The sequence below is a fragment of the Gymnogyps californianus genome, unplaced genomic scaffold, assembly GCF_018139145.2.
Source record: "Gymnogyps californianus isolate 813 unplaced genomic scaffold, ASM1813914v2 HiC_scaffold_31, whole genome shotgun sequence".
Taxonomy (NCBI): Eukaryota; Metazoa; Chordata; class Aves; order Accipitriformes; family Cathartidae; genus Gymnogyps; species Gymnogyps californianus.
In genome coordinates, this window is record NW_026114191.1 from 1,371,058 (window position 1) to 1,398,072 (window position 27,015).

General features: G+C 51.6%; 2 protein-coding genes across 2 annotated transcripts; one reads left to right on the forward strand and one right to left on the reverse strand.

Annotated features, from left to right (window-relative positions):
- Nucleotides 1-6,719: 6,719 nt before the first annotated feature.
- Nucleotides 6,720-7,652, reverse strand: LOC127028292 (olfactory receptor 14J1-like). The gene has a single exon (XM_050914014.1). It carries the CDS (start codon nucleotides 7,650-7,652, stop codon nucleotides 6,720-6,722), a length of 933 nt encoding a protein of 310 aa, XP_050769971.1.
- An 11,041-nt stretch (nucleotides 7,653-18,693) lies between these two features.
- On the forward strand, nucleotides 18,694-19,653 carry LOC127028293 (olfactory receptor 10A7-like). The gene has a single exon (XM_050914015.1). The coding sequence runs from the start codon at nucleotides 18,694-18,696 to the stop codon at nucleotides 19,651-19,653; it is 960 nt and encodes a 319-aa protein (XP_050769972.1).
- The last annotated feature ends 7,362 nt before the right edge of the window (nucleotides 19,654-27,015 follow it).

The window sequence follows — 27,015 nt, forward strand, 5'->3', positions numbered from 1 at the left end:
GCCGTCCATCTCTCCTCACAGTTTAATCGCGGTGTTTCCCGTGATGATCGTGTTCATACCAGAATATTTATATTCACCCCACATCTCCAGAACATGGCCTGGCTGTGCCTACTAACCCAGAGACCTTTGGTAAGTGTGTGAGCTGGCTTTCCAAGGAGCATTTCTGTAATAAATGGTGTTTACTCAGGGCAGCTCCAGAAGGCTGGGCTCTTCTTCCTGCTGAAGTCAGGACTAGGCTCCAGGAACTGCACTTGCCATGGCCTTTTGCTGAGCTTGATACTCCATGGACTTAAGGGGAGAGCCACAGGGAGATGTTTGGGGAGTGAGGGCTGGACTCAGCTCTTACTGGTGGGTGCCCAATGCTACTGGAGATGGTGAACAGGCTCTGCAATGCCTGCCCCGGCCTCTCCTGCATGCAACAGAGCTGACTGGTAGCTGCCCAGCTTTCTGAAGGAGAGACTGGAGTCCCCAGGAGAGCAGAGGGCATCTACAGGGACACTATGTGCCTGGGGGTGGGTATCCCAAAACAAAGGACCATCCCACGGTGGAACGACCCAAAGGCAAAGCCCTATATTTGAGTATCCACAAGCAAACAAGGGCTCTGCCTCTGGGGAGGCAGTGGGGACCCAACAAGACCAGGAAAAGGAGACTGGAGGGTGATTCACATCTCCTTCAGAAAAGGACCATGGGTAGTCCAATGTGCACACTAGAAAACGTCCCGAGCCACAAGAAATGCTCCAAGCTCCTTCCACAGCTTTAGACCCCTGGGAAGGAGCTCAGTGGCAGTGCTGTCCATCCAGCTGGATCTGCTTCCCATCCCAACCAGCACAGCAAGTGTGGAGTCACTCCATGCTCTCACAGCTCACTCCTTCTGCAGAGCATTGCTGCCAGCTCAGGGCCCTGTGAGGAACACAGGGAAGGGGTCAGGAGCACCAGGCCAGCTCAGAGGAGGGATGGGAAGAGATCAGACAGGAGCTGACCAGGGCTGGAAATTGCCTTGGAGAGAAAAATGTCAGTGTTCAGCTACTCCAAGGTAATACCCAGAGTTTTGGTACCCTAAAGCATGCTCATGGTGCAGAAACAGAAGTCCTTGCTGTCCTGCTGCTCCACCAGGCCTGGGAAGTAGCTGGAGAAGGATTGGTGTCCACCACTTGCCATCTCTTAGTGCCATCATCCCTCCTGAAGGGTGGCATGGAAAGGAAGAGTGGGACCCTGTGTCAGGGCTTGCACTGAAGGAAATGTTGACTCAGAACCCACATCATTTTGCTGCTGTCCTTCAGTCCCTGTGCCCAGCACATGTCCTTGAGACAACCTTCCCCACCCCGTGTGTCAGCCCTTACCCCAAAAACACCCCCAGACAAGGCTCCTCAGCCGGGGCTGAGCTGGAGAACTGGGGTCCAGCTGTGGCCACAGAAAGGACAAGGCCTCTCCTGGGTCCTCTGTGGGGCTGGTAGCCTCTGTGATTCCCACCAGGAAAGGCAGCATACAGAGGAGAACTTGGGAAACTGTAGACCATTCCCATGCCCATGGAGGCCCTCAAGAAGAGTCCCTCAGTCCAAATATCCAGCCCGGCTTGTTGCTGCGTGATCAGACAGGAGAAACTGTCCCAGGAACATCATTGCAGACCCCATCTCCTCCTACCAGCCCCCAGCCAGGTGGCAATCTCCCCCTTGTCACTGTGATGGTTCCAGGGACCCAAGAGACACCTGGGGGGAAGATGTTGGGTGGGCAGTGCCAACCCAGTGCTCCTAGCAGCTCCTCTGCAGCCAGAGCAGCTCTCCATGGTCAGGACAGCATTCACTGCTTCTCGTGGGGTTGGGAGTCTTTTGGGAGCTGCAGCCGCTGGCATTGCCTGCTGGCACCTCCCGGGCTGAGGGCTGAGCTCTGGCGCCCTGCACTGCAGCTCCTGGTACCTCCTGCTGGGTTTTGTGTCACTGGTCACAACCCTCTGAGCCCGGCTGTTCGGTCAGTTCTCAATCCACCTCACTTTCCGCTTATCTAACCTATACTTCGTCAGCGTGTCTAGGAGGCAGTTAGAGGAGACAGGCTGACAGCTCCCCAGATCCTCCTTCTTGCCCTTCTTCAAGATAGGACTGACATTTGCTTCCTTCCAGTCCTCAGGAACCTCTCCCACTAACCATGACCTTTGAAAGATAATCGAGAGTGGCCTTGCAGTGACATTGACCAGTTCCCGCAGCATTCGTGGGTGCAACCCCTCATTTCCCATAGACTTAGGTATGTCCAGTTTGTTTAGATGTTCCCTAACCTGAGACTCCTGCATCAAGGGTAAGTCTTCCATGCTCCAGATTTCCCTCTGGTCTCAGGGTCCTGCGCTGCCTGAAGCCAGTCCTAGCAGTAAACACTAAGGTGAGGAAGACATTGACTGTCTCGAGCTTTTCCATATCCTGGACCATATACCATGTACATTCTCCTTAGTCTTCCTTTTGCTCTTCATGTAGTTGTAAAAACTGTTTTTGTTGTCGCTAGCCAGATTCAGCTTGAGTTGGGCTTTGGCTTTCCTAACCCCATCTCTGCACACTTGGGAAGCTATCACTGATGTCCTCCAGAAGCCTTCCAGATGGGTTGTGCCCTGCTATGTTGCCCCTTAGGCAGCTACCAAGGTGGTTCAATTCCAGGACCAGGAGGACCAGGGTGTGAGAACATGAGACTTCTTCAAGTGGCCTGAAGAAAGTCTCGTCTACTTCTTCCTGATCAAGCAGTCAATAACAGCTATCCACAAAAAGGTCATCCATGTTGATCTTCCTGGCTAATCCTGAGCCACAAGCTCTCAACAGGCTCGTCACCTATCCCAAGGCAGAGCTCCAGGCTTTCCCACTGCAATTTCATTTAATTAGTATCTCCTCTTTATTTATTATCTGTCATGTCCTTTTAATTCCTCTTGTCATGATCTTGTTAGAGGCACCACAAGTCAGGTGAGCCATCTGCATGCACACATTAACCGCTGACACAATGGAGCTTTGCTCCAAATAGACCTTGAGAAACTCTGGGATTTAACCAACAGAAACCTCAAGAAGTTTTCCAAAGAGAAGGGATCTTCTCCTTCTGATCTTCTGATGTTCTTTATCGGGGGCAGAACCACCCTGTTGTACTGGTTTGGGCTGGGATGGAGTAAATTTTCATCATAGCAGCCCATATGGTGCTGCAGGTTGGATTTGTGACCAAACAGTGCTGATAACACACCGCTGGTTTAGGTATTGCTGAACAGAGCTTGCACAGCATCAAGGCCTTTTCTGCTTCTCATGCTGCTCCACCAGCGAGTAGGCTGGGGGTGCACAAGAAGTTGGGAGGGGACATAGCTGGAACAGCTGACCCCAACTGACCAAAGGGATGTTCCAGACCATATGACATCATGAGTGAGCGAGAGGCTGTGTGGGACTTAGCTGTCTACCAAGGTTAAACCACAACACCCGTACATCAAGGCAAGCTCAGACATGACTGGTTGAGGAGCAACCTGAAGGAGAAGGGTTTGGGCATTACGAGGGATGCCACAGCGGCCAGTGGTGCTAAACAGGAATATGGCCATGAGCACATTGGGCTGCACTGGGAGGAGTGTAGCCCCCCAACAAGAGGAGCTACTCTCCGTCTTGACTCAGTAGTAGTGTGGTCACATCTGGAATAGTGTGCCCCAGTGTGGGACTCCTCATTCTGGAGAAATGGGGAGGGACTGTCAACCTGGCCAGAGAAAGTCTGCCAAGATGGGTTTCGGGGTCGTGTGTGGAGAGGCTGAGAGACCTGGGCTTCTTTAGCCTGGTGAAGTGGAGGCTGAGGGCAGAATAGTAGTAGCTCAAGACAGCTTGAAAATTTCTTTCAGAGATGATGGCACTTTGTTTGGTAGTGGGAAACAGCATGAGAAAGGAAAACCACCAGAAACTGCAGCTTTGGAGGCCCAGAGCAGACCTGAGGATAAAGAAATGTCACTCTGAGGGCAGTGCTGTGGTGCAAAAAGTCACTCAGAGGGAGTCTGGATCAGCCCACGGCTTTGTGTTTCAAGGAACAGCTGACGAGGATGGAGAGACACCAGTACAGGTAGGGACATACCAGGGTGAGAACAAGGTGGGGAAGCGTGTTGGGTGCCTGCAGCCTGCAGGGAAACAGGCACAGGCATGGGACAGTGTAGGATGGCCTGTGGTGCAGATGGCCAAGGGCACTGGCAAGGCTGACAGGCCCTGACGGAAACGAGGTCTTTGTCCCCTTGGCTACGGCTGATGTCCCTGCCACGGAGACCTAAAAGGAGATCCACTGTCCTCATGGCCATGGGACCTCGTTGCCTCCTTGCACTTCCCCCAGGGAGGTCAGGAGGTGTCGTACCATTCTCATTCACTTGGCATCGCACTCCCCACACCCCCGGGAAGAACCGAGACACACGTGAGGGACTGGATCTCCCTTCCCAGGGGCTGGGGGTCAGGGCTTGACCCTCCTCCTTCATCAAACAAACCAAGGGTTTTCTCAGCATCAGAGTTGCCTGCACTTTGCCTTTGCCTGCCTGTAATCATGGCCTCCAATTATCTGCTCTAACAAGTCCCTGGGGAGGCTGTGTTGGTAATGGTCCTCAGTGGGACCCATTAATGCTTCAAGGTACTTTGGGTTTTGCTTCTGACTTGGTCTTCTTGAGAGGTTTGTTCAATCCCCTCTCAGTATCTCAGGTTCATGGACTCAGCACCAAATGCACCCTGGGGCTCATTACAATGCAGAAAGCCCTAATGTGCCTTTCTGTTCCTACATTTTTTTTCAAGTCTTCATGTCTGGTACAGCTGCTTGGAGATGTTTCAGGGGGGTAGGTAAAGAGGAAGTGTTCAATGAGTACTTCACAGAAAATCAGTTTGCTTTTTAAGGGTCTTTTTTCTCTTTTTAAAGTCTACTGAAGAAGGGATAGCAGCACTCTCCAATGGATGTTGATCCAGGCTGCCTCCTAAGGAGGTCTGGACAGGAAGGAAAAGCAGTCCCTTGGGGTCTGTGTGGACAACCTTGCTCCTCACCTCCCCAAGCCCGCCAGTTCCCTCATCAGTCACCTGGGACTTGCATCACTTTTCCTCACATCAGACTTCTCCACTGAGGTCTGCAGCTGGATGGTACAGCTCCTTTACACCAGCTCCCACCTACTTTCCTTAGAGACCTGGGCTGCACACAGGCACAGCTGGGTTTCTCTTCATTGACAGCAAACAAAAGTTAAATATGATAATATTTAATAAACTTTAAAACTCTCTCCTCAGCTGTATGCTATGTTCAAGCAGCATCTAACGTGGTCCACTTTTCACAAGGGACATCCATACAAGAACTGTTTTAGGCAGAGAGATAGGAAAGGATAGATATAAACACAATTAAAGTGTTGACTAAGGAGTTCATCAGACTTCTGAAAGAGGGGGCAAGTTTCGTAGAATCATAGAGTCACAGAATCACAGAATCATTTCAGTTGGAAAAGACCTTTAAGATCATCGAGTCCAACCATTAACCTAACACTGCCAAGTTCACCACTAAACCATGTCCCTAAGTGCCACATCTACATGTCTTTTAAATACCTCCAGGGATGGTGATTCAACCACTTCCCTGGGCAGCCTGTTCCAATGCTTGACAATGCTTTCAGTGAAGAAGTTTTTCCTAATATCCAATCTAAACCTCCCCTGGTGCAACTTGAGGCCATTTCCTCCTGTGCTCTCGCTTGTTACTTGGGAGAAGAGATCGATACCCACCTTGCTACAACCTCCTTTCAGGTCATTGTAGAGAGCAAGGAGGTCTCCCCTCAGCCTCCTTTTCTCCAGGCTAAACAACCCTAGTTGCCTCAGCCGCTCCTCGTAAGACTTGTGCTCTAGACACTTCACCAGCTTCGTTGCCCTTCTTTGGATGCGCTCCAGCACTTCAATGTCTTTCTTGTAGTGAGGGGCCCAAAACTGAACACAGTATTCGAGGTGCAGTCTCACCAGGGCTGAGTACAGGGGGACAATGACTTCCCTAGTCCTGCTGGCCACACTATTTCTGATACAAGCCAGGATGCTCTTGGCCTCCTTGGCCACCTGGGCACACTGCTGGCTCATATTCATTCAGCTGTTGACCAATACCCCCAGGTCCTTTTCCACGAGGCAGCTTTCCAGCCATTCTTCTCCAAGCCTGTAGCGTTGCATGGGGTTGTTGTGATCCAAGTGCAGGACCCGCACTGAGCCTTGTTGAATCTCATACAATTGGCCTCGTCCCATCGCTCCAGCCTGTCCAGATCCCTCCGTAGAGCCTTCCTACCCTCAAGCAGATCAACACTCCCACCCAACCTGGTGTCATCTGCATACTTACTGAGGGTGCACTCAGTCCCCTCATCCAGATCATCGATAAAGATATTAAACAGAACTGGCCCCAATACTGAGCCCTGGGGAACACCACTTTTGACTGGCCACCAACTGAGCAGTGCCAACTCAACGAACTCAGTTCACTGAGTTCCTCAGTAAACTGGCTGCACATGGGCACAGAAGGATTTATCTTCATTGCTGGCAAAAATATTTAAACATGATGTAATTCAGGAAACCATAAACTACTCTCCTCAACCATATGCTAAGTTCAAACTGCATCTAATGCAGTCTGCCTTTTGCAAGGACCATCCGTACAAGAACTCTTTGAGACCTAGAGACAAAACAGGATAGCTATAAACACAATTAAAGGTTGGCTAAGGAGACATAGAGACATACTACTGGAAGACAGTTTTTAACACCCTGAAGCTAGAAGCAGCAGCTACGTAGTTTCTTCAGCTTCTTCAGTGCATCTTTGAGCTCCTGGTTCCTCATGCTGTAGATGAGGGGGTTCACTGCTGGAAGCACCAATGAGTACAGAACAGTCACCACCAGATCCAGAGATGGGGAGGAGATGGAGGGGGGCTTCAGGTAGGCAAAAAATGAGGTGCTGAGAAAAAGGGAGACCACGGCCAGGTGAGGGAGGCACGTGGAAAAGGCTTTGTGCCGTCCCTGCTCAGAGGGGATCCTCAGCACGGCCCTGAAGATCTGCACATAGGACAGCGCGATGAAAACAAAACACTCAAAACCAAAAGAGGCGGTAATCACAAGAAGCCCAACTTCCCTTAGGTAGGCACCCAAGCAGGCGAGCTTGAGGATCTGGGGGATTTCACAGAAGAACTGGTCCAGGGCGTTGCCTTGGCAGAGTGGTAGGGAAAAGGTGTTGGCAGTGTGCAGCACAGCATTGAGAAGCCCACTGCCCCAGGCAGCTGCTGCCATGTGGACACAAGCTCTGCTGCCCAGGAGGGTCCCATAGTGCAGGGGTTGGCAGATGGCAACATAGCAGTCATAGGCCATGACGGTGAGAAGATAAAACTCTGCTGTAGCACAGAAAAAGAAAAAAAAGACCTCTGCAGCACATCCCAAGTAAGCAATGTCTCTGGTGTCCCAGAGGGAATTGGCCATGGCTTTGGGGAGAGTGGTGGAGATGGAGCCCAGGTCGACGAGGGAGAGGTTGAGGAGGAAGAAGTACATGGGGGTGTGGAGGCGGTGGTCGCAGGCTATGGCGGTGATGATGAGGCCGTTGCCCAGGAGGGCAGCCAGGTAGATGCCCAGCAAGAGCCAGAAGTGCAAGAGCTGCAGCTCCCGTGTATCTGCGAATGCCAGGAGGAGGAACTCGGTAATGGAGCTGTCGTTGGACATTTGCTGCCTCTGGGCATAAGTGACTGTCCAAGGAGGAAAAGGCAGCGAGAAGTTAGGGGAGACTAAGCAAAACAAAAGCCATTTCTCCTAAACACTCCTCTTTCTACATCCATCCTCTTTTTACTTTTCTAAGAGACATTCCTTCAGCTCCGTTGCTGGAGCTCTGCTTGGTGCTGGCTGAATGCACCATGAGGAGCAGGGGTTCTGGCCACTGGCTGCTGTCCTGCTCTGCAGGAGTGGGCTCATGGGAAGGATGGGGGCAGGGGGCATGCCTGGTGTTTGACTTTTTGTCACACGAAACCACTCCTAAGGCAGAAGGGCCTGTCAGCATCTGCACTTCCCATGCTAAGGAATGTGGATGACAGAACATAGTTTCAGAGTTTATTCCTAAAGTTTCCCTCCATCTCACCTGGGGAGTGTTCTTGGTTGTCAGAAACCTCAGAATTTCTGCTGCACCCAGTGAGAACAGAGTGAGTGTTGCAAGGCAGGAGGATTGCCTGTGGCTTAATGCAGAGTCAGAGGAGCCAGTCTGTCCCTCCGTCTTGTTCCCAGCTGCCCTGGGCTTGCACCTTTCTGAGGTGGAGGGTGATCACACTCCCATTTTACCCTGAAGACCACGAGACATGGCTGAGAGCAGAGGGATCCACTGCAGACCACGAAATGTCTCACCCTTTCTCAAGGTCTCATCACCCCACTTCTAGCCAAGGACACACATGCCTCATTTCACCAACCCAACAGCATTTCCTCAGTCACAGCATCTCTGCACTTCTCTGTGGGGCTTTCAGATATCACAAAGCTGCTATGGCACAGGTTTGCATCCTGCAGGGCAGCTGACAGCTTAGAAGGCCACTCTGAGGAGATAGCCAAGTGTCCTAATGATGGCATCTCTGCAAAGGATAATCAGCTCATTCCCCAGCCCCACAGACAGCATTGACCACAACCCCACACGTGAGACGAAAGCTGGGATGCTTATTCCCATGGACACACCTGTGTGTGTGAGGACCTACAAGATCTGTGTGTGACTCTGCAGCTGAAACTCCCATCCCTAGAGAGCCTGGCAGCACAAACAAGATAACAATAACAATAACACAGACAAGTGGAGAAACAAGGGAAAAATACAGTGAGGGTCTGGCTGAGAGAGGCAAGGAGAGCTGCAGCCAAGCACTCAGGACAGCGTTCCCCTTACCCAGCTGTGCACGTTGTCTCCCAGACACCAACATTGCCGGGCGGTTGCTCTCAGCCCCTGTGCTCTGCAGAGGGAACTGGGCACGTGGCTGGAGAGCTGCACCACGGCTCTGCTGGAGCTCTGGCTGCAGAGGAGGTGGTTCATGCCTTGGACCCCACAGCCCTGAGGGCAGAGGCTCTGCTGGGTGGGAGAGGAGGCAAGGGGGCTTGCTCAGAGGAAGGGGTCTGCATTGGAGGGGATCATACATAGCTTTATCAAGTCTCCCTCCCACAAAATTTTGGGTTTTAATTTCTTCTCCTTCCCTGATTATATCTCTGCTGCCTGGATATATTCCTCCTGGGAGGTGTTTCCCTGTGCCATGTCTTTTCCCTGTGAGTGCTCACAGACCTCATCCCAACCTCTGTGCACTCACCATGGCCCTCCAGAAACCTGCCTGTTCACAGGGCACTCCCTGGGCACGTGTTCATGTTTGCAAGTAGAAAAAAGGACAGGTCAGACTAAGCCTGATGGGTCCAGCAAAGGTGATGCTGGAGCTGTGCACAGGCAGAGGAGTGGCTGAAGGCACTTTAGGAGGCTCCTGGAAGATCTACTGATCACTCAAAGTTACAGTTCAGGAGCCTCAGTGACTTCTTCAAACTTAAGAACTCCTTTTCCACTTATCCCTCCCATCCCCCAAGAGTACAAAATTGAAAACACAGACTCACAAAAGTTCCTTATCTCTATAGTAATCCTTGCCTTGACCTTCTCCTTGAAACCTCCTGTTGGAAATGCCCTGGGATGATCTGGAGCTGTGAGCAGTCCTGACTCATGCAGCACCCTCTCAACAGCAGAAGGACCTTGCCCCGACGGGGGTCACTTCTTCCACCCACAGCTTCTCCCCACTGCACCGTGGGGAGCTCCCTGGGCAGGCTGAGTGCTGACCCTGGCAGGCAGCAGAGTCCTGGCCCCAGCACACAGCCCCCTGCGGTGCAGGGACCCTGCTTGGAAGGACAGCCCTGGGCACCCCTGGTTGCACACCCGGCTTCACACTGCTGCAGCCATCCCTGAGAGATACGAGCCGTCACGCCCTGTCCCTCTGACAGTGCAGCAGGGAGTCCCTACTCTGCAGCATGTCCTCCTCTACACAGCAGAAACTCTGAGAGTTCTACTTACAGATCGCATAATCTGAGGGATATGCCAGCTTTAGGAGTTCCGTCCAGGAACTGCAGTTGCATTGCCCTGCATCCAGAGATTTACTGTGTCAAAAGCTGTGAAGAATTCTCTTCAAATGAGCTCTCTGCATGCTCCCATCCCACACTGCCTTTAATCTCTCTCTGCCTTGCTCCTCTCCCCTCGGAGCCTGCAGGCAGTGCCCTCAGCCCTGCTGCGCTTTGCAGAGGAGCTGCTCCTGGGCAGAGCTGTCTCTCTGCAGCGCTGCCCGCTTGCCATGAGCTCCCTCCGTCCCAGGAGCCCAGCCCAGCATCATTTTCTCTGCCCCCTCTGGGCTCCCTCGAGGTGTCCCTGCGGCTCCAGGGGAGCCTGCTGTGAAACAGGCTGAAGGAATCCCTGATGTTCCCTCCCTCAGCTGGGGAGAGAGACTTCTTTCCAGCACTGTCATTTCTCCTATGAGGAAAAGTTTTGGGCATGAGAATCACCTTTCTTTGTTCCATCATTAGACAAGACACCTTGAGAGTGACAGGGAGGGATCTCCTTTACCCCTGCTGAGGGAAGGGGTTCAGCAGAGTCAATCGAGGCATCTCATCCTGGGTGTGTAGTCCTGGTCCTGGAAGGGGTCTTAGCTCCCTCCCATGCCTGCCACAAAACCACACAAGGTGAGATTCCTCTTGCCTCAGCTCATATGTGCACAAAATAGGCACTTGCACGTGAGCTCCTTGTGTCAGCCCTCATGCTCATCAAAGGAGAGGGACGCTACAAGATGCAAATGTCTGCTGACATTTGAGGTGCCAGACGTGGTTGAAAATACATGCAGGGAACTCTAAACTGAAATGGAGAAGTTCAGAGAAATAGGGCAGCATCTGGGGGCACCCTCTTGGAGGCTGTTGGGAATTTCCTTTGGCCAACTGAAATGACAGCTGATGGCCAAAGTAAGGGCAGCTGAAGTCATTATGTTCAGTGCAGCCTATGGAGTTATTCGTCTGAACAACTGGAGTCATGGGCCACAGAGAGCTCAGTCTCTTTCCTCTCCTTCCGCTGTATTTACCAGATCTCCACTGACTACATTGGCAGTTGTCTCATGTTCGCCCTCACATTGCCTTACAGAATTCAGGGCAGCTACTCAATTTTGTGTTGAAATCCAGGCTCACAGAGCTACACGAGATGCCAGGGTTTGCAGGAACAGCAGAGGACCTACAGGAAAGCAATTCCCATTCAGAGCTGGTGTGTGACAGACACCCCAGACTGCAACGCAGGGAGTGTGATTTGCTGCCTGTGTGCCATTGACTGTTACCATCAGTCAGAGGCATCAGTCATCAGATGCCATCAGAGAGGCAAGGTCTGTCCCTCCTCTACCCAATAGCTGCAGGCATTGCATGGGTGTGAAGCACATCACACAGGGATCTTTACTCACTCCATTGATACAAACAATGAAGAGACCAATCATTTTCACAGTGTGCCTGGATACATCTTGTCTTCAAAGACAGCATCCTTCAAGCACAGCAATGATCCTTCTAAAAACTCATTTGAAACTGAAAAGGGAATGCAATGGGAACCAAGATGAGGTGTTGCTACATCAGGAACAGTTAAAGAAGAAACAGAGAGAGTGTGGAACCACTGCTGAATTTAGTAAGAGTAGGTGTAGATAGATCTGAGATAGTCTATGACCTCTTTGCCTCAGTTACCACCAGCGAGGTCTCCCAGGCCTTTGAGCTTTGAGGCAGGACTCTGGAGGACAACAACCAGCAGTGGATGGGGATCAAGCCAGGGGTTACCTTTGATCCAGGGTGCTGGTCAGCAAGGTCAGCCCGTGTGGATGACTGACCACAGCCACCTCAAGCAGTGGGCATTCTCCATCTGTCAGGCTGAGGCATGCACACAAGACAGAAATGTCTGTATCATCCCTGATTGGCATAGGAGGGACCTTCCTTCCTGCTGCATTCTCAGGGCAATCCTCTTCCTCAACCTCCACTCACAGACATCAGCTGTTTTCCATTGCTGTTTTCAGACATGGTTTTAAGGATTCGCTAAAGCCATCAGCCTTCCCCTTGTTTCTCAATGACATCCCCCCGACCCTCTCTCCCAGACCTACACGCAGCCAATCACTAAAGCTCAGAGCCACTCACTCTTCAGAAGAGGCCTTGAGTGTTTTGGATCTTCCTGGTGCTTTTTATAATCTTCCTCGCTGTCTCCAGAGCTCATAGTGAGCTTTCCTCGCCATAACAGGGCCTTTTTGACTATCTCTTAGGAAATGGCTGTCTTTTTATGATCGTCTGTGCAGAAAGAGTAGTTGCAGAAAAGCACCAAGTATATCAAAACAGATGCCGAGTGAAGTGCCAGTAAGAACCGGGTGAGCTACCCCCATACCTGTGGCTTCCTGGCAAGGAGTCTGTCCTGAGAAGGGGATCCAGTCTCTGCCACTCTCTGGAGAGGAAAACCAGCAGTGTCCATGCCCCCTGGGGACACAAAGGGTGACTTTTGCAAGACCACCCTTCATCTGAACCACTTCAGATGTCTACCTGTGGATTGGGTAGCATGCTGTATATTGCAAATACTGATTTAATTGGCATTGCCCAAGATGGCTACCACAGATGCAGATTGCTCCACTGCAGATATTTATATTTAGACAGATTAATGCTTCTTGTTGTTGTTGTCGTTGTTGTTGTTATTGTTGTAGATACTCCTGTTCTTAATGAAATCACACAAACACTTGAAGGGTAATGGGTCGATTACCACCTTAGTGGCCCTCCAGCAAACTGGCTCCTGTTTGTCAATGTCTCACTGTCCTTGCGCAGGGTGTGGCGTAAAAGGTGCTGAGCAGAGGGGCATAATAACTTCTTCTGGCTGTGGTCCTGCTCATACAGCCCAGGATCCTGTTGGCCGCCTTTTCTGCTGGCTCATGTTTTGCCTAATGAAACTCAAGGACCACCAGAGCCTTTTCCACAGAGCTGCTGCCCAGCCACACAGCTCCTGGCCTCTGTCACTGCAGCCTGTAAGTCCCCTGCTCAGTCTTTGGGTCTTTTTAGAAGATGTATGCAAGATTTGCTTTTTGCTTTCTCCAGTCATGATAACCTTCCAAAATGTATCAGAGCAGCCCTGCTATGACATCGGCCTGGTATCTCAACATCCTTGGATTCATCGCGTCTGGTCCAATAGACTATTAAGGGTTGACCTTACTTAAGTAACCCCTGACTTGATCTCCATCCACTGCTGGATTTCGCCTGAGGTTCTGCCTCTTAGGCACACGGAACTGGGAGACCTTGCTGGTGAAGACAAAGGCCAAGAGTGCCTCAGATATATCTATACCCATTCGTACTAAATTCAGCAATGTCCACATGTTCTCTTCGTTTCTTCTTTAACTGTTCCTGAAGTAGTGACAGCTCATTGTTGTTCCTTGAACTCCCTTGCAAGTGTGAACTCTAGGGGAGCTCTGGCTTTCCTAAAACCAACCGTATTTCTGAATTCCTCCTTTGTTTCAATCCTTGCATCTACCTCTTGTATGCTTCCTTTTTTCTATGGAGAAAACTCTTCCCCATGAGTTTCCTGTTTCCCCAAGCTTCTCTCCTGATAGCTCTGCTTGTTTTCCTGACTATTGGTATTCACAGTCTCGTACTTGAAAAACACTGTCCTTGAAGACCAGCTGTATGGAGCTCTGCTGCCCTTCTGTGCTGCTCACGTGGGATCCCCCACTTAAAGTCACAAGACTCAGCTGAAGTCTGTTCCTCGGAGGTCTAGCATCTGCACTCTTCTATTCTCCTTCCCCTTGGGAGGTGAGACCCCACAATTGCATGGTCACGACAGCCAAGGCTGACACTGGTTTTCACATCCATGTCCAGCTTTTCCTTCTTTGAGAGTCACATATGAGCATCACCATAGTTGACCCGTCTGGCAGCTCTGCTGTAAAGACCTGTGTCCCAAGCTGTGTCTTGACCAAGACCCTCCAGAAACCTCCAGGACTGTTTGCACGCTGTTGTGATCCCCTCCAGTGAATGCCAGGGTAGTTAAAGTCTGCCAGGGGACTTTAATTGGTTCTTTGTCTCCCCCGACAAAGTCACCCTTACCAGTCTCTCCTCGCCCACAAGCGCTCACCCAACTTGTTCTTCCCACAAAGGAGCACCACACATCTAAGCAGCTCCTTCACAGTGAGGGCACCTCCCTCCTGATCTTTCTGGCCTGTCTTTCCTGATCATCCTGTAGCCACCCGTCACAGCACCCTAACCATGTGAGCTGTCCCAACAGCCCTCAGCTGTTAGTCCCTCAAAGTGGAATGAAGAGATTACATGTGAGGCTCCAACTCCTCCAGTCTCTGCCCCACACTGAGGACATCGGTGTATGTCTGGCCTGCAGCACCTCAGCTGTGACACCAGGGCTGAGAGCAGACTTGCAGTGGGAAAATCTGCTACCAAGCACCCAAGACCTTGTGTGTGCAAAGGCTTTGCTTCAGAGCAGAGACATGCTGGAGTGGATGGCAGATGGCAGCGTGCAGAACAAATGAGGTGCCCACAAAGAGAGCAAACCTTGCTCTCCCCAAGAAACAGAACTGCGTTGTGTAGTCTGAGCAGGAGAGGGGTTTGCATTCTGTGGTGCCTCTGCAGCCTCTGAGGGCCTGTGGTGGAGGTGAAGTTGATCTCAGGAAGGAAGAGATGAAGTTGAGAATGTCCTTGGGTGTGGACATCCTGTGATACAGGCACACTGTGCAAATCATTGGCCTGATCCATGACTATCATTGAGGGGATGGGTAAATGCTGGAGGAGAGAAGAACCACCATAGAGTTTGAGAGGGAATACACTCAAGTGGAGACCCTGGTGTGATGTGCTTGGTGTTCATGCACTGCTCTGCATCCACTGGGTAGAGATGGGACAGACCTTACATCAGTGCTGTGGTGGGATTCAGTCAGTGGCCCAAAGGCACCGAACCTGTCTGAGATGCCCTGGGTGCCTGTCACACAACTAATCTGAATGTGGAGGGGGTTGCTGTTATAGGACCTGTGTTGTGCTGGAGAGCCCTGGCATCTCAAGTAGCACTACAGGCCTCTGTTTGGATATTAAATTAGGATTCAGCTGCCCTGAACTAGGTTAGGCAATGGAGGGATGCACATGAGACAACAGCCATTATACTCTAAAGACATGTAGAAAATACAGCTAATTGGTTGTGAAGAGAAAGAGAAACTCAGCTCTGCCTGTGCCACATGATTCCATTTGATCAGCTGAAGACCTCCATAGGCTGCCCTGTACAGAAGGAACAGTTACAGGTTCAGTTGTCTTAAATGTGGGCATCTGCTGTCAATTCACTGGGACAATGGAATTTCCCACCAGCCTCCAAGAAGCTGTCCCCAGATGCTTCCCTCTTTCTATGAACTGCTCCATTAGAGCTTTGTCCTGGTTTCAGCTAGGATAGTTAATTTTCTTCCTAGTGGTTAGTATGGGGCTATGGTTTGGATTTCGTATGAGAATAATGTTTATAACACACTGATGTTTTCAGTTGTTGCTAAGTAATGTTCATACTAAGTCAAGGATTTTTCAGCTTCTCATGCCCAGCCAGCAAGAAGGCTGGAGGGGCACAAGAAGTTGGGAGGGGACACAGCTGGACATCTGACCCCAACTGACCAAAGGGATATTCCAGACCATATGATGTCAGGCTCAGCATATAAACCGGGGAAGAAGAAGGAATGGGGGGATGTTCGGAGTGATGGCATTTGTCTTCCCAAGTCACCGTTACGTGTGATGGAGCCCTGCTTTCCTGGAGATGGCTGAACACCTGCCTGCTGATGGGAAGCAGTGAATGAATTCCTTGTTTTGCTTTGCTTGCGTGCGCAGCTTTTGTTTTACCTATTAAACTGCCTTCATCTCAAGCCACGAGTTTTCTCACTTTTACCCTTCCAATTCTCTCCCCCTTCCTGCTGGGGTGGAGTGAGCGGCTGTGTGGTGCTTAGTTGCCAGCTGGGGTTAAACCATGACAAGCTTGCAGTTACCAGCATGCATCACCTCTGGCACCACAAATGTCACCAGGTGTTTGGGTCTGAACAGCTCACTCCTGCCCTCCATCTCCACTAGTTAGCATGGGAGCTGAAACAAGCAGCTCACATGCAGGTGCCTATTTTATGCACACCTGAACTGAGGCAAGAAGAATCCCACCTCCTGTGAGTTTGTGGTCTGCATGGGAGGGAGCTGAGACCCCTTCCAGGACCAGGACTACAAAGCCAGGATGAGACGCCTCAATTGACTCAGCTGAATCCCTTCAGCTGGGGTAAAGAAGATCTCTCCCTGTCACTATCTGGGGATCCTGCCTACTGATGGGACAAGGGAAAGCGATATTTAGACCTAACTCTGTCTCTGAGAAAGAAAGGAAAGGTGATTCTCATGCCCAACTTTGCCTCTGATAGGAGAAATGACACTGTTGGAAAGAAGTGTCTCTCTCCAGCTGAGGGAGGGAACATCAGTGATTCCTTCAGCCTGTTTCACAGCAGGCTCCCCTGGAGCCGCAGGGACACCTCGAGGGAGCCCAGAGGGGGCAGAGAAAATGATGCTGGGCTGGGCTCCTGGGACGGAGGGAGCTCATGGCAAGCGGGCGGCGCTGCAGAGAGACAGCTCTGCCCAGGAGCAGCTCCTCTGCAAAGCGCAGCAGGGCTGAGGGCACTGCCTGCAGGCTCCGAGGGGAGAGGAGCAAGGCAGAGAGAGATTAAAGGCAGTGTGGGATGGGAGCATGCAGAGAGCTCATTTGAAGAGAATTCTTCACAGCTTTTGACACAGTAAATCTCTGGATGCAGGGCAATGCAACTGCAGTTCCTGGACGGAACTCCTAAAGCTGGCATATCCCTCAGATTATGCGATCTGTAAGTAGAACTCTCAGAGTTTCTGCTGTGTAGAGGAGGACATGCTGCAGAGTAGGGACTCCCTGCTGCACTGTCAGAGGACAGGGCGTGACGGCTCGTATCTCTCAGGGATGGCTGCAGCAGTGTGAAGCCGGGTGTGCAACCAGGGGTGCCCAGGGCTGTCCTTCCAAGCAGGGTCCCTGCACCGCAGGGGGCTGTGTGCTGGGGCCAGGACTCTGCTGCCTGCCAGGGTCAGCACTCAGCCTGCCCAGGGAGCTCCCCACGGTGCAGTGGGGAGAAGCTGTGGGTGGAAGAAGTGACCCCCGTCGGGGCAAGGTCCTTCTGCTGTTGAGAGGGTGCTGCATGAGTCAGGACTGCTCACAGCTCCAGATCATCCCAGGGCATTTCCAACAGGAGGTTTCAAGAAGGTCAAGGCAAGGATTACTATAGAGATAAGGAACTTTTGTGAGTCTGTGTTTTCAATTCTGTACTCTTGGGGGATGGGAGGGATAAGTGGAAAAGGAGTTCTTAAGTTTGAAGAAGTCACTGAGGCTCCTGAACTGTAACTTTGAGTGATCAGTAGATCTTCCAGGAGCCTCCTAAAGTGCCTTCAGCCACTCCTCTGCCTGTGCACAGCTCCAGCATCACCTTTGCTGGACCCATCAGGCTTAGTCTGACCTGTCCTTTTTTCTACTTGCAAACATGAACACGTGCCCAGGGAGTGCCCTGTGAACAGGCAGGTTTCTGGAGGGCCATGGTGAGTGCACAGAGGTTGGGATGAGGTCTGTGAGCACTCACAGGGAAAAGACATGGCACAGGGAAACACCTCCCAGGAAGAATATATCCAGGCAGCAGAGATATAATCAGGGAAGGAGAAGAAATTAAAACCCAAAATTTTGTGGGAGGGAGACTTGATAAAGCTATGTATGATCCCCTCCAATGCAGACCCCTTCCTCTGAGCAAGCCCCCTTGCCTCCTCTCCCACCCAGCAGAGCCTCTGCCCTCAGGGCTGTGGGGTCCAAGGCATGAACCACCTCCTCTGCAGCCAGAGCTCCAGCAGAGCCGTGGTGCAGCTCTCCAGCCACGTGCCCAGTTCCCTCTGCAGAGCACAGGGGCTGAGAGCAACCACCCGGCAATGTTGGTGTCTGGGAGACAACGTGCACAGCTGGGTAAGGGGAACGCTGTCCTGAGTGCTTGGCTGCAGCTCTCCTTGCCTCTCTCAGCCAGACCCTCACTGTATTTTTCCCTTGTTTCTCCACTTGTCTGTGGGAGAAATTGGCATTTCTGGAGAGGGCTTGGGTCTCCAAGAGCTGACACTACTCATCTTGAGTGGTATCCATCCTTCTCCGGGAAAGAGAAATGTTGTTTGGCATGGAGAACTTCTATGAAAGCAAAGAGATGGTTTCAGAGAGTGAGGCTTTTTTTGTTTGACACATTTTCCCCTTACCTCCCTAGAACAGAAAGATCTCAGTGCCTGAAAAGCAGGCTGTGACCTACAGAGAAAAAAAAAATCTGGGAGGAGGCAAGTCGAAGGTATAAATATATGCAAATGCACCTTCTCTTCTAATGCTAGAGTGAGAGCTCCATGGGGCAGCTCACCTTTGTGGTCAGAAGGGACTCTCCTGGGTTGAGGGGATTTGCCATTTGGAAAGAACTATTTCTTTGTTTTCACAAGGCAGGGGTGCAGTGAAAGGAATTTGAAGAGCTCAGCAGGATGTAGTTCTTCTCTCTGGCAAAAAAAGCCTTCACAGCTCCTGTGAGGTGCCTTTCAGCCTGAGTTATCCTTTGATCCTGTCTATGATCCTTTCCTGTTTAAAATAGGGAAAGCAACACGGGTTCTTTCTTGGAGCTCCTTTCCTGAAGAGGGTGAAGAAGCAAGGCAACAGCACAGCATGGAGAAAGGGGAGTGGGACAATTTGACATCACCAATGGAGTTCCTCCTGCTGGGAATGGGGAACGTTGCCTTACTCCAGACACCGCTCTTCTTCCTCCTGTTCCTTATCTACTCAGTGACTGTGGTTGGCAACATCCTCATCACTGTGCTTGTGGTGGTAGACCGGCACCTGCACACCCCCATGTACTTCTTCCTGGGCAATCTGTCCTCCTTGGAGACCTGCTACAGCTCCACCACCCTGCCCCGGCTGCTGGCCAGCTTGCTGAATGGGGACAGGACCATCTCTGCTCACAGCTGCATGGCTCAGTTCTACTCCTTTGGCTGTTTTGCAACTACTGAGTGTTACTTGCTGGCCATGATGTCCTATGATCGGTATCTGGCCATATGCCAGCCCCTGCTCTATGCAAGCCTCATGACCTGGAAGGTCTGTCTCAAGCTAGTGGCTGCATCTTGGCTAGGGGGACTGCTGATTTCTGTAGTAACTACCTCTTTCATATCTCACCAGAGATTCTGTGGCCCCAAGGCAATTGACCACTTCTTCTGTGATTTTACCCCATTGCTGGAGCTCGCCTCCACTGACATCACAATGTTCGCACCAATTGCATTAATAATCTCTTTCCTTGATTTGGTCTTCCCGTTCCTGTTCACGCTGGCCTCCTATGTGCACATCATAGCTGCCATCCTGAGGATCTCGTCTCGCGTGGGCAGACAGAAGGCCTTCTCCACCTGCTCCTCTCACCTCACCATTGTCACCATTTTCTACGGCACCCTAATCATTGTCTATCTGCTGCCGAGAACAGCCCCTCTGAGGCAGCTCAACAAAGTGTTGTCCCTTTTCTATACCATCCTCACACCCCTAGTCACTCCTCTCATCTACAGCCTGAGGAACAGGGAGGTCAAAGAGGCCCTTAGGAAGGTGCTCAGGAAAGCCCTGGCTTGCGCCCAGAGCTCCTGGTAGGTGAGTGACACTAGGGAAAATCCACTTGCAGGTCTTTCACAAGGGCAAGTGCTGCATACTGGGTGCATCTCCAAAGTGTGTGCCACTGTCTACTTGCCAGTTAGCATGGGGATGAAAAGGAAGGTTCTCAGGAGGAAACATATAGGAAAATTGTGAAACAGGTCATGGGTTTGCTTTTCTCTTCATAATAAACTGGTTGGTGATGTTACGTGAATGAATTGTTGAAATAGCAACGTTTTTCTTTACTGAGAAAGTAGAAGAACAAAGCTAGGATGACATTTGAGTACCTTTCGTGGACAAGTGCGGGGATCCAGCCTTCCCTCCCCTGTCTCCTGAGGGGTCACCAAGCCCCTGCCCCAGCTGTGTTCCTCTGGCTCCAGCTGCAGCTCTGTTCCTTGCCCTTCTCCTTCTGGTAGGGAAAGGGAGACAGCCCCATCCTAGCTTCTTCACACTTGGAGGATCAGGCTTTCCTCCTCAGCCACCTTTCACCACTGGAAAGCCTTTAAGCAGCCTTCCTCCAGAGCCCAGACACAGGAATGGGTTTGAAGTTTGGGTCTCCACAGATCTGGACTCCTTCAGTCACCTGTGGGATGGGAGCCTTTGCCACCAGGGCACACAGCTGGCTCCTCTTCAGCTTCTTCACCAAGAGCCCTAGGGCCTCTTCTGCAAAGCTGTCCTCTGACCACTCAGCCCCTAGTTGACCCTTTGCATGGGGCTTCTGGCATCACTCCAGCCCAATGCACAGGACTCTACCCCTGCCTTGGCTGGATATCAGGATGTTCCTGAAAGCCCCATTCTGCAGCAGGTTGAGATCCCCCTCAAGAGCAACCCAGCCTCCAAAGGCTCAAGCAGCAGATAACAGAGACCAGAGCTCTTGGGTCGCTGGTGGATGGGCATTGAAGGATCCTCCCCTGTGCAACCTAGGAGAGGCTCAAGTAAGACTGTAACCTGGTCACAAAGGGAGAAAACAAAGGTGTTTAAAGAGGACTGTAGGAGCGTGCAAAAGTTTTGCTTGGTTGTTTAGGGGAAGGGCCAAAGGCAGGGAACTGGAGGGATCCAGGTGAATCAGAGAGGAGCCAGCATGGGAAAAAGAAAGAGGAGGGGTAATGACAGGGAGCAGCTCCATGTCAACATGCTGCTGGTTGATACACTTGCCTGGGTCAGCCTGGCATCTGATTTCTGCCTTGCTTGAAGATGGATGTGGCATTTGATTTTTCCCAGTCATCAGAAACCTCCCCCATCATCATGATCTTTCCAAGCTGTTTGAGAGCAATCCCACATTGACATCGCCCAGCTCCCCCAGCAACCCTGAGTGTGTCCCCTCTGCTCTGAGAGACACATGTGAGCCCAGTTTGCTTCAGTACTCTCTACCTGATGTTCCTCCATTGACCAGTGGGTCCACATTTTCCTTCACCTTTATTTTTTTGCCTCCAAAGTACTTGCAAGAGCCTTTTTCTTTGTCCATCACTTCCCCCTTTAACAATTTTGAACTCTAGCTATGCTTTGGCTTTCCTAACGTCATCTCCGCATACTTGGACAATGTCTTCATCCAGGGTAGAAAATCCATGTCTCTATCTTCCTTGAACTTCCTCCCATGCGTTGAGCAGCTGGTCTATCAGCTCTCCTGGCCCCATGACTTCCACTGCTTCTCCCATGGGATCCTTCCAAGCAGAGCCTTAAACAACCCAAAGTCTATTCTCCAGTGGGCCAGGCTTTGGGTGCATCCTTGAAACGTCTTTGCCCATGCAGTGGTCACACTGTTCCCACACTTATGCACCCTTGGGTGTTTATCTGAGGTCCAGGTCGTGGGTCCATGGGTGGGGACTAAAGAGAAAGGAGGCCCTTGTGTCTCAGTGGAGATCTCGTCCAGGGGTTGCGCTCTACAGAACCAGATGAGTGGCAATGGGAAATGGCTCCTGCTGCTGCAGACAATACAATGGCTTCCACAGGATGGGGGTTACAAGCCCACCAGGCACATGATGGTGGGTGCAACAACCCCCCATCCCCACCCCCACCCAGGACTTGGGTTAGGGGCGCAGGCATCTTGGCTCTGCTGGACATCTCTCCACTGAGCCCAGAAATCCCAACCCAGGGAAAAGAAAAGCTGAGATATTTCACTGCTGAGAAGGCAAAAGCTGGAGGAAGCTTTGGGACCACTAGTACAGGCATCCCACCACCTATGGGAGAGTCCAGGAGAGTTTCCAGGAAGAAGAGAGCTTACAGGCACCTAACACAGCCACAAGCCTGATCCTGGCCTAAAAAGGTATTCAGAAAGAAACGACTTCACAAACACAGATCCCAGTCATGAGCCTGCTGCTGGCCAATCAAGTGACCAAGCAGCAGTGACCTCAGAAGCAACTGCTAGCTGCTGGCATGTTACATACTCAGGCAGAAGTGACCTCACAAGTACCAAGCCTAGTCATCAACCCTCTGCTGGCCTAAGAGGTACTCTGAAACACATGACTTCAAACACCTAGGAGCTTGCTCATGGTCTCTCAGGTGCTCAGGCAGTAGCACCCTCCTAATTGGCATTCAGGCCATATGCCTGCTGCTGGCCTATCAAAGACTCAGGCAGAAGTGACCTCACAAGCACCTAGCTCACCCATGAGACTGGTGCTGGCCTGTCAGGCACTCAGACAGTGGTGACCTCCAAATCAACATCCAAGTGATCTGCCTGCTTCTGGCCTATCAGAGATTCTGGCAGCACTGGCCTCATAATTAACAGCCAAACCATGTGCCTGCTGCTGGCCTGCCAGGTACTCCTGAAGAAATGACCTCATAGGCACTGAACCTAGCCTTGAGCCTGGGGTTGGCCTGCCACCTGCAGACACAGGTGTGACCTCAAAATGAGCACCCAAAGCATACGCCAATGCTTCAGGTATCTAGGATTATAGCAGCGGTGACCTCACTATCAACATGCCAGACATTGCCCTGCTGCTGGCCTATTGGGTCCTCAGGCAGAAGTGACCTCACAAGCATCTACCCTAGACATAAAGCCTTTTGCTGGACTTTCGTGTCCTCACAGAATCATGTAGATTGAAAGGAATATTAGGAGATCACCTAGTTCAATCCCCCTCTCTAAGGGGAGTCAGCCAGAGCAGGTTGCCCACGACCATGTCCGGGTCGGTTTTGAATATCTCCATGAATGGACTCCACAGACTCTCAGGGCAGCCTGTGCCAGGGTCATGCACCCTCAATGTAGAAACCTGTTTTCTTGAGTTCAGGTGGAATTCCCTGGTTTTGAGGTTCGGGGCTAAAGCACGTGCCCTGTGTGGGGAGGCTGAGGGATGGAGCTTTCTTCAACATGGTGAACCTCCTCCAGTGAGGGTCATCATCCAAAAGGGATAACCTCCCTAGAAATGGTTTAGAGAGACAGATGGGAAATGATAGCTATAAACAGAATGAAGGAGTAGGCTGAAGAGAGAATTAGACTGCTGAAAGACAAGGGCAGGCTTCTAACTCCTTGAAGCTCAAAGCAGCACCTGTGTAGTTGAGAGGGATCTGACTGAGCAAGGAGTAAGGGGAGGGGGAAAGTGGAGAGCAATGGGAAGGGCATAGGTCTAGACAGCCTGCTGAGAAGATGCCTTTACACCTAGTCATGTTGTCAGGACAGGTGGAAAGATTCAGGAGGTTAAGTACACAGGATCATGGACAAAGCGCTGGCAATCCACGTACAGGGGAAGGTCAAGATTTCTTCTCCTGCAATTCATATAGTTCCTGGAAATTCCCATTCTTGCGTGGTGGGAAAGCATTGTCATTTTATAAAAAATATTCCGTCCTCTCGGCTGGTGAAAAGGTGCTCGTCTGTTTTGAAAAGGTGCAAGCACTTCCAGGCAGAGCTCAGCTGTCTGACCATGGACATCGAGGGACACTTGTAGAGGCCCCGGTGTAGCTGAGGTGTTTGCCTGGGACAGACCACTGTCACACAGGTCCTGCAGGAGACCAGAGGCCCCTGGGAGCTGCTGGTAGAGGCCAGGCAGAGGGTCCCAGGGCACCTGCACTGACACAAGGCATCTGTGTCCCTGTGACTGAAGACATCTGTGTTTGTGGGGCTGCACCCACCCGAGTTCTGAAGATCACTATCCTCGTTAAAATAGTAATTAAAAAATAGTCAAGAAACCCCTCAAAGACTACTATAGCAAAACAAAACAAAGCTAAACTAGGAGTAAAACACCACCACAAATTTTAGCAACAACAAAAAGTGGATTAAAATATTTTCTTTGCTTTAGATCTTTCCTAATTTCTTCATTGTATCATTTTTATTGATATTTTCTAAACATTTCTATTATACTGAGGCCTGCAGTATAAAAAAAATGTTTTTGTATGTCTTGCAGAGAGCCTAGTGCCCTTAAAACTCCTCCCTGACTAGGCGTGTTCATGTCACGCCTCACTCTGCACAGAGCGAGTCTCCTACTAAGGTATTGAGCGCTCTCACCAGGTACTGGTAAGCAGGGTACCAGCTTCAGGGAAAGACCAACTTCAGGGAAACACCCTGTTCCTGGATGGCCAAATCTGCACACGTATCAACACATCTGTGTTCCAGTGCCTACTTAAAGGGGTCTGCAGAGCACCCATGCACACTCCCTCTTCCTTCTCTCCAAGCTGAATGCAGAGTGACGCCATTTTAGGTGAAGAAAGGCAGTAGACTGGTCTCCCCCAACATCAGACACCTCAGTGCAGATGTCTATGTCAAATCAAGTTGTCTCGAGTTCCCTTTCTAGCCAGCAGAGAGAAAGAAGTTGTCTCAGCTGGGGTGTCTGGAGGGAGGAGGCCTCCTTTGAGTCCTGTGAGCTGCCCCTGTGGCCTGAAGACACCACGGGGATCATCTGCAGGCTTGCTTTGGCACCTCAACCTTCCCAGAAGGAGCTTGAGATGTATTGTTACCAGCCAGGAGGTTTTTCACAGCATACTGCAAAGGAATTCATGGTGCGTGTAGTAATGTACAGCCTCCAATCCACATTTGGGACTTCAGCTTGGAAGGGGATTCACCTGGAAAGGAGAGCCCAGGAGGGAGCTAAGAGCCAGGCTGTGTGGGGGTTGATCACGTTCCTGGAGGCCAAGACAAGGAAGGAACCAAGGGATTTAAAAGTGCTGCGAGGAGAAGCTACTCTGGAGATGGGTCAAGACTCCTTGTCAGAGCAAGAGTGGACAGCTACCCAAACAGTGGTTATCTAAAACAAGAGGAGACAAATTCCCAGTGAAGAGTCCATGGGACATGGGAATGCACCACAAGGAGAAACTCCTTGCTGTCCACAACCACCAGGCATGTATTTAAGAGTCACAGGTGACATTCAGCTGCCCTGATGCCAAAAACCTACAAGTAGGAGCTTCAGGGTCCAGACCATGGCCTTTGAGGTGGTTAAAGCTGGATGCGATGAGCTTCAGGGGGAATGTAGAGCTGTCTGAGGCAGTGCCTCCTAGGCTTGCCTTATAGTCAAGCGAGTGGAGATGTTCACCTGTCTTGTTTTAGATGGTCCCATAAACCACAGGAGGATTCAAACACAGGCGCCCTGTCCCTGCGCTGGCCCAGCCCCACTGCCCCACACATGGTCCAAAGGCCCCACCGTGCTGGAACCGCATGGGACAGGTGTGTTCAGGGGTGGGGAGACATCCCCATGGCACAGCACCCTGACAGCCCTCAGGGCTCTGTCCCTGTCAGCCCTCCTGTCTGGATGGCCTCCCGCAGTGCCTGGGCCCTGCTCAGCCCCAGCCGTGTCCCACGCAGCGGTTCGCAGACAGCCCTGTTCTCAGTTCTGCCAAGGTCTGGGCAAGAAGAAAGGCTGGGCAGGGCTGGCTGTTCCCCTCACACAGGCATCGAGAGCAGCAGGAGGAAGGAGATGGCCACAGAGCAAACCTCACCCATAAACTGGCATGAGTGACCAGTGCTAGAAAAGGCCGATGGGAGAGGACGGGAGGTGACAACTGCCCTGGGCACCTTCTCAGTCTGTCCATGCCACCAAGGGCACAGACCAGCCTCCTCCCTCCTGCACCTGCGTGTCTCGGCTCCCTTCCAGGAGATTTGGCTCTGCACCACACACCCACTGGAGCGTGTCCTCACCCTGCATGGTCACACAGCTCAGCTAACCTTGGTGTTGTCCTCTCCCAGGCACTTTCCAGCTCAGCCCAGCCCCTCCCTGGCTCTCCTCAGATGCCCTGCCCACTCCCCAGCCCAGCCCTGCAGAGCAGCCCAACCTGGGCTGGCCCCACAGCAGTACCTGCTGCAGGGTGCTGCAGAGCTCTGGGCATTAACCCCGCTCCTGGGGGCACGGAGGGCTCTCAGCCTCCCCATCAGCCCCAGGGCTGGAAGCTCACCATGGCATGAGGAAATGGAAGACAGTGAAACTGTAGGAATCCTGGTCTTGGGTCCAGGAGATCCTCACCACAGACTGATCGTGCCCCCTCGGCGCCAGCTCCTCTCCCCAGGCCAGCACAAGAGTCCTGCTCCAGAAACAGAGCAGCCTGCCCTGAGCGGATGCCTACAGAAAGAGGTTTCTCTTTCTCATGGATTCCTCCCTGCAGGCACACAAATGCTCCCTTGCTCTTCTCCAGGGACATCCCTCCTTCCCAGAGAGCCTTTCCCCACGTAAGGGTGTCTGTGCTGGCCTGGCCGGCTGCTCCTGCTTCCCTCTCCATGCTCCCTGCAGGGCCCCAAGCTGGCAGTGCACTCTGCAGAGCAAGGGGCTGTGGTGCCCTTTGGCCACGGGGTGAGCCTGCACTGGCCATGCTGGTTGGCATGGGGAGCAGACCCAGCCAGAAAGGGATCACTGCTGCTGAGCCCCTTTCCATCTTTTGTGATCTTCAGAGCAGAAAAAGGAGTCCCAGAAAAGCACCAAACATTTCAAAACAGATGCTGAGTGAAGTGCCAGCAAGAACCAGGCAAGTGGCTTCCTGGCAAGGAGTCTGTCCTGAGAAGGGGGACCAGCCTCTGCCACTCCGGAGAGCAAAACCAGCAGTGTCCATGCCCCCTGGGGACACAAAGGGTGACCTTTGCAAGACCACCCTTCCTCTGAACCGTTTTAGAGGTGTCCTTGAGGACGGGGTATAATGGCTTACATTGGAAACACTGATTTAATTGGCATTGCCCAGAGATACTGATCTCTGGCCTTTGTAGATACTGATACTCTCAGGGAAATCTCACCAACACCTGAAGGGTTATTGAAAGAAGCTCCACCGTGTTTGCTTCTCAAGACATGGGATACCAGAGGCCAAGGAAGGATGTTTTGGGTACTGTCCTGGGATTTGGGAAAATGAAGCCTTCTCCCCTCTCCCTGATACCCTGCCTCCTCAGTGAGCTGTGTGAGAAACTCTGCCAACTCCATCTGAACTCACAGTCATGTCAAGCAATTTATGTCTAACTGCAGC